The sequence below is a fragment of the Artibeus jamaicensis genome, unplaced genomic scaffold (genome assembly GCF_021234435.1).
Source record: "Artibeus jamaicensis isolate MK-2021 breed Jamaican fruit bat unplaced genomic scaffold, CSHL_Jam_final contig_1015, whole genome shotgun sequence".
Taxonomy (NCBI): domain Eukaryota; kingdom Metazoa; phylum Chordata; class Mammalia; order Chiroptera; family Phyllostomidae; genus Artibeus; species Artibeus jamaicensis.
Genome location: NW_026521194.1, coordinates 5,449,904 through 5,462,233, shown reverse-complemented (window position 1 = coordinate 5,462,233; position 12,330 = coordinate 5,449,904). Strand labels below are relative to the sequence as shown.

Sequence of the window (12,330 nt, the reverse complement as noted above, 5' to 3'; positions counted from 1 at the left end):
CCCATGACAGAGTTGTAGAGAGACCACTAAGATTCAGAGATGAAGCTCATTCACCGTGATGACAGAGTATTAAGCAGCAAGGCTAAGATTTGAGGTTGGATCTGGCTAACCTCCAGCCTCAGATTCTTAACCCCTTAGAGTCCAAAATCTCAGAAGGCAAAGACTCTACTGTCTGTGGTGAATCAACTAAATCCCAGTCATATCTCCAGAAAAGCAAACATCTATGGCTTCAACGTCATTAAATTTTGTAATTTCATTCAAGCTGCCTCATTAAAATAGCCTTCAGAAAAGAGATGAGGGTAAAATTCAGTTTAAAAGGTTTCATTTTTAACTGTAAAACAGACAAAGCAGAATCTGACTTCGAGTTTAACCAAGAGAATTACCTCCTAAAACCAAAACATCAATACCCTTTGGAGGAATGTAACAGAATCCAGAGACTGGCATCAGAAAGTATTTATGAACTTAAAAATAGTTACAGATCCACAAATTGTACAGAAATCCCAAGTAAAATGTCACTGAATAAAGGAATGGAAAGAACTATTACAAAAAAAAATCTACAAAAGACCTGAGATTCTCAGATCAAGGGTTAATTTGATTGATTCAGCCAATTCTATTGAGAATGCTACAGAAATGCTGAAGAATATGAAGAGATCGCAAAACTCTATGCTGCTTAAGAACTAGCTCACCATTGATGATCGGAGGCATTGAAAGGACGACACCATTGCTGTCGTAGATAACTGGGTACAGGGGTTTATTTTCAATGATGTGTAAGTAATGTTTGAGGTGGTTGTCAGTCTGAAAAAAATGAAATCAGACAAAATTAGTTTTTTATTTCTATCGATGTAATTAGTTTATATACCTACCTAGTCTAAGAAGAAGGCTGAAAGTCATAAAATGAACCTGTACCAAATTACAGGGTTCTAAGTTGCTACAATTTTCTAATAAAAGTTAGTATCTCCGCATCCGTACACAGCCTCCCCTCCCGCTGGGAAGACATGAGAACACAACTGAGTCACTTTCAACAGTGAAAACAGATTTGCACTGGTTCACCTGAGTCATCTCAATCAAAACAAACACTGTCACAAAACTGTTTCAATAAATCAAAAGAAATCACTGGCAAATCAGGCCAAGGAAAACAGCTGCTCTTTTTTTGAATGATACCCACTACTTCTCTGTTGCGCGCAACTTAAAAGCGACTGCTGAATTCATCGTCACTGCTTGACAATAAGATCAAATTCATGAGGCAGACAGTTTGTAATGCTGCCCCCCAACACACATACAAAAACCAGCTCATTCTCATTGCTCCTTATACCTACAGGAGTTCTCACCATACTCACATATGAATAGTACAGTGTGGTACAGTCTACTTCACTGGTTCTCAGTCCCGGCTGTACATTAAAGTCATCCAAGACAATAAAAATGTAAAAAGGAAACGAAACTATACCCAGCACCTGGCTCCAGATCAAATAGTCAGATCTCTGAGTTGGAGCCCAGACTGCTCTTTTTTAAAGCACTCGTTACCTTTCCATAATTCTCAGACTTGACTTTGAAGGAATTTCAAGATTTATTCAGAGCTGCTGCATAACGTAAAGGAGCATTTACCTTGTATATGTTCATCAGTTCACAGGCTGTAAACTCCTTTGTCTTACTCAGAGGTCTGAACTTGATATCTGAAGGGCGCTTTGCAGTGTAAGTAAACGGGCCTGACAGAGCGTCCAAATCGTGGGTACCAATAGCAACCAACGCTCTTTTCCTAAAGGTTGAAAGAAAGGGAGACAGGAAGAGAGAAGGAGAGACAGAAGAGAGGTCTGAATATTCCAAAGCAGAAATTCTAAAGACAACTGACTTATGTTTTTAAAAACTGTTTTTGGACGCTTCCCCAAAATTGCCTGTTGCTGGATGGCAACTTCAGAGGAGAATAGGGAACGAAGTCTCACAACCATGAAAAGTGAGGAGAAATTATAAAGCTACTAACAAGACATGATTTCAGGAGCTGAAGTAAATTCCTCACTAGTATGCCTTCCCAAGACCTGTGTTATAGGACATTTTCCGAGTCGACACTCCCCCAGGGTTTTTTAACCTTATTTCCAATCAGTGTCCTGAAGTAAACATCATTTTTTTTACTAAATTAGAATAAACTACCAAACTGCTGTATTTTTTGACTTATCTATATTTTCCTGAATTTTCTGTCACATGTTACATTAATAGTGGAGAAAATTTAATTTTAAGAACTATTAGTTGACATTTAAAGTTTAATGTGTAAGGAAAGTGCACAAGCTCTTTGTTCTACTGAAAAGGATTTATCCGCAAAGGATTTAAGGTAATTTTAGGGACTTACAATAAGTTACAAATTAGTAGAGAAAGAAACAAAAGTAGGGATATCAAACAGAGCCAGGAAGGCTGTTCAGATACTAAATTAGAATCTAAAGGCCCAGTTTTACCAACAAGTGGGGGCCACAGATTAGGCTCTAAGTTTTCCAACAGACAATTCGAAGAGAAAGTAGGTCAGAATTTACAGCGTTCTCAACATTTCTTAAAATTGGCTTTAGAAGTATGTGCAAATATCTGCATATTTAGGCATACCTATACATACACAGCAAAGAGATTAACATGCATCGGTAATCAAGAATTTCATTAAAGTCTGTATTACAATAACTATAAAATGGTTTTTAAAATTTGTAAGAAACCAGCCCTGGCTGGCGTAGCTCAGTGGATTGAGCGCAGGCCTGCGAACCAAAGGATCGCGGTTTGATTCCCAGTCAGGGCACATGACTGGGTTGCAGGCCAGCTCCCAGCAGGGGACACATGAGAGGCAACCATACATTGATGTTTCTCTCCCTCTCTCCTTCCCTTCCCCTCTAAAGATAAATAAATAAAATATTTTTAAAAAATTTGTAAGAAACTGATTTTGGTCAACCTCTAAGACCAGTCATTAAAATTTTAATAAATATGGTTCCATTGAACAAAATTGTTGACAAGCAAAAAGGAAGTGCTTCTTTACTCAATGAATTATATGCTTCTAAAAGATAACTCCAAAACTATTGTAAGTTGAAATACATATGGTTCAATAAGTTCATATAAATTAAAGATTGACCAAACACAAGGCTAAGATGACCCAGATTTTCAAGACACCACACAGATTTTAAAGCTCCTAGTACAAAAAAGTGTTCGAGAATTACTCACTCAAGAATTACCCAGCCCATCACTCACACGTAGGCCTCTTCTCGTCTCCATGGTTTACCAAACTGCACTTATTAGAAAAAATTCTACTATTTCTATTCAGATCTACATAACTATTAATCATACCTTTTGATCAGAATGAGATATATTGATATACTCCAGAACCAACACAAAAAAATTGATGTTACCTAAAGCCTGGTGTTTGATTTTGAAATACTGAATTATTTCCAGGACTCTCACCATTATGCTTCTCGACCTTCAGGAGTTCAGGAATTATTTATGTTTGGAGATCACTATACTGAGTTGTACGGAAAATGATGTAGTGATGTCAAACACACAGTAAGAAAATTTGGTCGATTAAAAGCCTCAAGTTTTAGCTGTCAATTTATAATTATACTTACTCAGAAAGTAAATTCAAGCCAAAACTTTTCTATTTTTAAGATAATAGAGCATACTTCACATTACCATAGTGTAATATTTAGTACTATAATCCATTACTAACAATTTGAACCAAAACCAAAAACAGAAAAACCATGGAAATCTCTAGGACTAGGTATTTCTTCTCTCCATAGTATCACCAAAATGTCTCTTATTTCTCCATGAATACACTATTTATAAGCAGTATTTATAATTAGCTGTCCGACAAAGCAAATTTAAGCTCTTGTTACTCCCACATTTTATTACTTTAGAAACGCCTTGAAAAGTTCTGCATACAAGGAAGGAGGGAAATTGGAAAGGGAAGAAGGGGAGTGAGGAAGAGCAGAGAGAGAAAGGAGTAGGAGAAAGGCAGGGAAGGAGAAAGGCAGGTGCAGCCACACACCTGCAAATGTTCTGATGTAACTTCTCCTGCAGCTCAATGAAGCTGTCATAGCGATCTTTCGTAAACTTTATATTTCGGAGAACGGCTGCTACGGCGTAAGGGCGTACTTTAGCAGTCTGAAATTCACCAAGTGTTAGAGACAGTAAGTGTTAAAGCTCTTCTCTGTGATACATCTTATAACAGAAGGACATTATCACAAACTTTCATTCAAACAAGTGTATATTCATTCAACCAACAAGTAACAAAACAAATATGACAAAAGACAAAGTCACTGTCCTCATGGAATTTCCAGTCAGTAAGAATTCTGAAAATTTACTAAATAATTAAGAAAAATTAACCTTTAAGTAAGTAGTTTGCTCATAGCTGGTATTTTTTTTTTAGCCAAATAATGCCACCTCAAAGTGTCTTTTTAATTTTATTACTATGCCACAATTTAAATAATATACCTCAAATGTAATTTAAATAAACATTTGGATGTTATTTTCCAAAGTTATTCATAGAAAACAGATGGTTTTGTTCCCTTTCATTCTTGATACAAACAAATTGACAATATTTAAAAGCTAGAGGTTAAATATACATCCATTTTTGCAAATCATCAAAGAAATTATATTTGGCAGAAGAATTCAGCTCTGTTCTTTTTTCCTCCCCATTTTATATATATACAAAAGAGACTTTTCAAAGGAAAATAAGATTTCATCCTTATTACCTCTTCTGTGATGATCAGTTTCTGGATTTCTCCACTAGGCATTACCCGTTTATACACTGGAGCCTTTATCCTAAAATAATATTAAAACAAACTTGCTCATTATTAACCAAAACATTTGAAAAGTTAATTACATTCTCTGTGTAAACAAAATGAACAGAACTAAGACAATAGGCTGAAGTTAGAGCAAATCAAATTTGAACTGAATATTTTTTTAAAAAGCTAACAAGCTTCCTAAGATTTAAAGTTTCCCATAAAACTATTAACCACTTCAGTATTAAAATATGCTCCCAAAATGAAAGGTTGTGACTCAATACCCAGACAAAGTTTCAAATGGCTACAACCTATGCGAATCTCACCCACCAAACACCCCTCTACACAAAACCAGACCTGTGTACCTGTCCAACAAGGTTTTTTCTGGAAACTTAGAGAGTTGCTAATACGGACAGGTGAAGAAAAAACATCCACTTTGGCAAAGTATTTAGTGAATATATTCCCTTACCTTTCTTTAAAGACTTTAAGCCCTCGAACCAATCCCTCCAGACACAGGAGATCATATCTATTGGCAGGGACGTCAATTTTGTAAAGAACGACATCAGATGCCCCCTCTGCCTTTTCATTACCTTGTTCCTTACTTATAATTTCCTTCTCTGAAGTCTAGAACAAGCAAAAAATTAAATTAATCTAAATTACTTGGAAAAACTACTTGTTGGAACTATAAACCAGTAACCCCCTTACACAGATTTTTTTCCACAACAAACATAAAAAAATGAGTTTTACTGAGTTCGCACATGTAGCATCCTCATTCATTCGAGAATACCACAAATGAGCCGGTAGCTCAGTTGGTGGCAATACTGTCCCGATACACTAAGGCTGCAGGTTCAATTCCCAGTCAGGACATATACGAGAATCAAACACTGAATGCATCAACAAGTAGAACAACAAATTGATGTTCCTTGCTCCTTTCCTCCCTCTCTCTAAAATCTATAAATAAAAAATTGTTTTTAATAACATTAAAGTACCTTTTTAGCATAAGTTCATCTTTAATACATCATCAATATTAGTTAAGATAGTTTGTCAATAAAGCCACTTTTAAAATATTTTAATCATTAAACAATCAAAAACTAGGAAAATGCTTCATAATCATTTCTATAAGCCATTCTTCAAAAAGAGGTCACTTTACGAGATCAGTGTATACAGTAATGAATTAGGAATGAACTAACACTGGTTAAATATGCATAAAGGAAGGTGTGGTGGGGGACAGAGAATGAAGGAGGGGGAGCTGGAGGCCAAGGAGACAGCAACTGAACTGTGGCTGAAGCAACACTCCCAGGGCCCCTTCCACATGATACCCCTTCAGTGAGGTACCTGCAATAATAAGGCACCGCACTGCCAAGGAGCTCACTCTGATTCTACGATTGCTTGAGATGGCCCACCCAGCTCCTAGGCAGCAGCCAGGTGCTACACACGGAAAAAGGCACGGACCCCTTTTGAGATTTCAAGCAAAGCAACAGACAGTCTCAGAACCAGAACTCAGCTCCTTAACATAGAGGAACACAGGGTCACCATGGCCCACAAGTGTTCTCACCATAAGGTAACAAAGATAAACTATAGCAAAATGGGCTTAAACACAGAATATCAGAAAAATACATATCTAATACATACGATTTCATCAAGTTCCAAACCAAATTCAAAACATAGTTCATCAAATTCTTCGTCAGCTAAGGGAAAAAAAAAAACATTGTTTTAATCTGATCAGCATAAATGAAGAGCATATAAACTCCATTTTTTTATTATACCAGGCATGCTAAATATCAGTAATCAGATATCATCATTTAAAAACAAAGCTTAACAATTTTTAATAAGAAAAAACACACACAACTCTTAAAATTGATTCATCAAACATCAACTACAGACTTACGTTACCTGAACTGGGGAGTCTACGTTTACTTAGAAGGAAAGTAATGTATTAAATAAGGATCAAATGTGAAGGCTCCAAATCACAGATCCAACACAATGGAATAATGTCATATAAATTTTATCACTCAAAATTCTCTCAGGCAGCCTGAGAGTCGGCTTTGGAGCCAGGTCAATCAAGAGTTAGAGATTCTGACTATCCCGTTTCCCAGTTCTGAGAGCTTGGCACCTTATACGAACATTCTCATTCTTATGCCTCATCCATAAAGTGGATCAAAACGCCTCATCGATAAAGTTGCATTTTATATCCATTTATTTATAGCATACGACAATTTGAAAACTTGAAATAAGTTCATGCAGATAATGGGCTCATCGCAGTCCCCTGAAATGTGGTAGGTCTGCAATAATTAACAGTTCTCTTCATTAGTTTCAAGTTATATTCCAGTTTTCTACCTGATACAGTATTTTGAGGGTTTCCTCATTCCCAAAAAATCTAACACAAAGCATCATTATCAGTATATGAGGGGGCACCCCCCAAAACAGAATAATCTTCTAGAGGGGGGCCCCCTGTAAACAGGCTTCCCCTGATAGGTGAGTGTTCTGGGAACCCTGTTGTAGCAGTCAGTGTACCAGCTGGTGTTGTGAAAGGCTGTATCTGGCTTCAGCCAGTTGTTTTTTTTTTTTTTTAAGACTCTTTCTGTGTGTTTGCCCATTTCATGATGGGTGATTTACAAGTGCACCTGCCCACACCCATGCACTGAATGTTCTGCCCTTTTTGACCAAAAACAGCAAGATCCACCCTATGCCCCACCCTCTCTAGTGATCTGATCTCGCCCGGGGCAACTTTTTTGTTTGTTTGTTTGTTTCCCTGGATGAAAAAAGTCCTCAAAGGGGATGTGGAAGAGGTAGAACAAAAGACAGTAGTAGCAGTAAAAGGCATCAAAATCTATGAGTTCAAAACTCTTTTGAGCAGGGAAAAAACATCTCCAAAGGTGCATTGCATCAAATGGAGAGGAACTGACAATGACTAAAGTTTAAACATGTAAGAATAAGTACACAATTTTTTACAAATAAAGTCCATTTTTTGGGTGGGCCCTTCCCTCATATTCTAGTGAAAAGATTCCAGATCCCTTCCCTAGCTGGTCAGTGGGTTGAGCGCTGACCTGTGAACCAAAGGGTCGCCAGTTCGATTCCCAGTCAGGGCACATGTCTGGGTTGTGGGCCAGGTTCCCAGTAGGGGGCACACAAAAGGCAACCACACATTGATGTTTCTCTCCCTCCCTTTCTCCCTTCCTACCTCTCTCTAAAAATATATATAAATTAAAAAATCTTAAAGACAACACTCCAGATCCCAATATTAAATCAATTTAACAAACATTTATTGAATACCTACTATATGCCAGCCACTGTACTAAGTGCCAGGGTTACAAAGACAAATAAAACACAATTCTGACGTTAACTATTTTCTCACAACCAGATGTGTAAATATAATTAAGTGCAAGGTACAGTGGTGGTAACAGAGGACATAATCAGCTCCACTTAGGGTCAGCTAAGCCTTCAGAAAAAGGATGAGTTCATTAAGCAGAGATAGTAAGGAGACAACAGTCCAGAAAATTCATAAAGTTCAATATGGATGGAGGGTAAGTTCATGTGAGGAAGAGAGTAGAAGATGTAAACTGAAGCCATGTCATAACACGCCCAGGGATTTGTCCTCTGTCCTGCTGGCCAGTAACGGGGGGTTCCAGTGAAGGACTTTTAGCTGGGCAAAGGCATCCTTAGATCTGCATTTTAAAGAACAGTGGTGAGGTGGCAGATGGACTGGGGCATGGATTTTACCGCAACAGTACAGGTGACACTGCGAGGACTCGGTTAAAGCAGCAGTGGGCACCAGGAAGAAGGAAGAGTGTGAGAAATGTTAGAGGCAAAACCTGTAAGGCTTGAGGACTGAATGGAAGGCGGGGTCAGTGAGTGAACAAGAGTCTAGAAGACTCCCACGTCTCCAGTGGGGGTACCATTAACTAGGGCTGGGAATAACACAGGTCCCCAGTGAATGGTATTCATACCCTTGGTGTAAAACGTGGATTACATCTTTCTTTCCCAGAGATGGATGCCTGGTGGGAACTGATCAACATCTTGAACAAATATTTGCCACATACCACCTTATGCAACTCAGGTACGTTGTATACCCTTAAAGTGAATACGATTTAGGATGAGTAAAAAATATAAATATAAATATCATGAAATAAAAAGTGTAGGGAATTAGAGACAAGTTCAGAGGGCAGAAGTAGTACCTATGCAGAACTCTAGGGAAAATAATACTTCAAGAATACATAGTACCCAAAAGTACACCTTTTGAACTGTTTTTAAAAGCTAGCTTTATTTTCGCCTTAGTATCTTATTCTAGGAAGCAGTACCTGTTCAACCACCTAGGGCTATCTTACTATATTGAGCCCTAAAACGAAAGATAACTCACAAATCAAGTGCCACATTCAATCTTTATACTAACTGATAATTATGGGGCGGACAGATGTAACTTCAACTGCTACAACTATAGGGTAGCTGGTAATTGCACTTAACATCCTCCTCCCCTTTTATATGGTAGTATATTTAGAACTGAAGAAAAGGTGAAGTGTAGCATGAAAACTACGTCCGCCAAGCAGACTCCTAGTCATTTAGGTCTCAGCTCAAACGTTACCACCCTATCTAATATTGTTCTTAGCACAGTATCCTTTTTGTTCCCTTAATCGAATTTAACATTATCCGCAGTCATTTTCTTTATGTTCTAGTTCATTACTGTTTGCCTCCCTCATCAGAACGCGCGAGTAGACCTTATGTGTCATGTGCATTGCTGTGTCCCCAAAGAGCTCAGAAGAGTGCCTACCACACAACCTGGTGTTCACAATTATTAATAATAAAAACAAAATGCCGTCACCCCTCCCGCTCAACCTTTTCCCATCCCTCAGGAACGGAGCTGCTCTTCTTATCGCCCTCAGCGAGCTACACGCGGGAGGCAAGTTGGGGCTTCATCCCCATCGACCCCTCACACTGGGCATGGAGTAGGCGCTCCACGCGAGAACGCTGAATGAATGACAGAGCGAGCCAGACACGTGCGGGCGAGACCGGTTTCGAGAGATTACATCAGGCCAGACCCGCCACTTTGGCCATCCGCTACCTCTCCCCCCGACTACCCGATGCCAAAACAGTCTAGCTGCATGAACAATGCCACGATGCCCTTTTGGATGGAGTGGGGGTGGGGGGACCTCCCAGCCTCCGAGAAGAGGCAAAGAGCCCAAGCCACGGGGCGGGCACTCACTGTAGGTCCGGCCCAGTGCTTTGAAAAGCAGATGCCGCTTCACGCTGACAGTCGGCATGGCGAGTGAGTCCACTGCGCCTGTGCGGCGAGCGAGTCCAGTCTTCCGGACCGAAAACAGTAGGACCCGGTCCTCCTCGCTAGGCTGTCTTGAATATTGCCAGTATTCTTCCAACAGCTTTTACTTTTCTTTTCTATATGAAGGCAAGGAAATTACCATTATTATGCTCGGTAAATCTATATGAATTGTGTGAATAAACTAGAAGCTGGTATAGTAGACAGAATTGATTAGACTAGGCTACGATTTGGTGGGCAGTACACTAGACAGACAGTAAAGGCCCTCTCGCTTCAAACTTGCCGTGGAAATTACGTCAAACTATGTGGGCGGAGCAAGAGGGGGCGTAAGGGGGCGGGGCCTCAAGGTAGAGAATCCTGGCGGGGAAGTGGGGAGACTGTGGGTGGGCGGAGTTTGAGGTATCCAGGGGGAAGGTTGTGCAAATTTGAGTAAAGAGAGCGGGAGAGTGTGTAACAGTCCTCAGCTTTTACTTCATTCAACTTAGTCTCCGCTGTACACTTCTAAGCATTATACCTGTGTTTTGTTTCAACTTACAGCAGCCCTACAAGGGCCTCATAAGAGACCCTTTTTAAAAGAGGAAACTGACATTTATTCAGTGCTGTCTGCTAAGCTAATGCTATGCTCAGTCCTCTGCCAGCATTAGCATATTTCCTCCTAACAACCCTGAATGTATTGGGCAGAATAAACTCTAACATCCCCCCCACCCCCCCGCCCCAAAGATGTTAGATCCCAATTCCCAGAACTTGTAAATGTTGCCTTAAGTTGAGTCTTCGCAGGTTATGGATTTCAAAATGACGGGAGTATCCTGGATTTATTAGAAAGGGCCCTAAATCCAATCACGGGAGTTCTCATAAGAAGGGGGCAGAGGGAGATTTTGACAAAGAAACAGAAAGCAGAGCTTGGGGTGATGTGGCCACAAGCCAAGGAATGCCAGCAGCCACCAAAAACTGAAGAGGCAAGGAAGGTTCTCCCTTAAGCCTTTGGAACAGCCCTATACTGAACTCCCGATCTCCAAAACAATGCGAATAAATTTCTTTGTTTTAAGCCACTAGGTTTGTAATAATTGGTTGCAGCAGCCATGGAGAATTTATACACTAGAGTAGGTACTACCATTATCCCCATTTTACAGATAATAAACCCGTGCTGTCTGAATCACCCAACTCTCAGGGCAGAGTTGAGGCAGTTCCACAGGGGCCCTGCCCTTATTTTTTCTACTGTCTAGTGAATTAGGGCCGTGAAGGCCATTCAGGTGAGGGGGCAGTGGCTGGGTTGGATGTCGGCCTCCTAGATTGCCAATCAAGCAATTTTTCACTATATTAGTATCTTCCCTCCATGGCTGCAGGCAGTCCCTTCTCAGTGCCCAACATACCAAATTGGCAGAGTCCCCATTAACGGCAAGCATCTCTCTCCGATGCCAAATAAAACTCTGCTCTCAAATTGGTTCTCAGTGCTCAATTAATGAATAAAGGACTTTCAGAATTATTGCATGCCGAACTTGCTCCCTTCTGGGCACTCCAAAGTGTCCTGTGGCCTCTGAAACTTGGTTTCCTTATCTATAGTGTAGAGATAATAATATACACCTTAGAGAATTATTGTAAGGATTAGAAATAATACTCATAAATGACATACAGTTCTTACATCACAGCTTCCAGAAATTGAGCAACTGTCATTATTGTTATCTATTTTCTTAGATAAAAAAGTAAACCACAGCCCTGACTGGTGTAGCTCAGTGGATTGAATGCAGGCCTGTGAACCAAAAATTAAATCACAGCAACATATATACAGCATGGTGCCATTTATATAAAAATGAAAATGAAGCTAACTTAAAGAGGATATTGTTTAGAGATGCATAAATAAATATCACAACTAAAAGGAAAAGGAATGAAACACACAAAATCTGAGACTAGTTGGTTCTGAGTAGGGTGGAAAGGATGCTTTCTGGGCAGCTGGGATACCAAAAGGGTTTCAAAAGTATCAGTAATGTTCTGTTTACCCTGGTTTACCTCTGTGGATGTATTATTGTTAAGGAAGTGAAGAGGAATGTGGGAGACCAGCTGAATGGAGCACTTCTTGCGGGGCAGGGGAGGCAAATGCTTGATGGCTTATAGACGAGTAGAAAAACAATAGAAATACTTAATATTTTATTTTTTAAAGATATTTTTTCATAAAGAGGTTTTCTTCCAAAGTTTTAAGCTAATTGATAATTCATTTCCTTTATAAATTCTGGGTTTTAGGTTATGTTTTATTTTTTAAAGGTTCCAAATGGTTTTATGTCATTATTATTTAAGTACAGGTCACATTTTAAAAGCTCTTTCATCGCCCAA

At 39.4% G+C, this 12,330-nt stretch overlaps 1 protein-coding gene across 1 annotated transcript in view; it reads right to left on the bottom strand.

Moving 5' to 3' along the window:
* The window catches only part of FARSB (phenylalanyl-tRNA synthetase subunit beta), a 51,567-nt gene extending 41,525 nt beyond the window's left edge, over positions 1-10,042 (bottom strand). The window contains exons 1-7 of the mRNA XM_037147489.2: positions 9,934-10,042; positions 6,369-6,424; positions 5,206-5,360; positions 4,707-4,776; positions 4,001-4,116; positions 1,603-1,753; positions 687-795 (exon numbers count right to left, since the gene is read on the bottom strand). Of these exons, the coding sequence (XP_037003384.1) occupies positions 687-795; positions 1,603-1,753; positions 4,001-4,116; positions 4,707-4,776; positions 5,206-5,360; positions 6,369-6,424; positions 9,934-9,991 (715 nt within the window). The 5' untranslated portion in view covers positions 9,992-10,042. The remainder of the gene's footprint in view (positions 1-686; positions 796-1,602; positions 1,754-4,000; positions 4,117-4,706; positions 4,777-5,205; positions 5,361-6,368; positions 6,425-9,933) is intronic.
* Between the last annotated feature and the right edge of the window lie 2,288 nt (positions 10,043-12,330).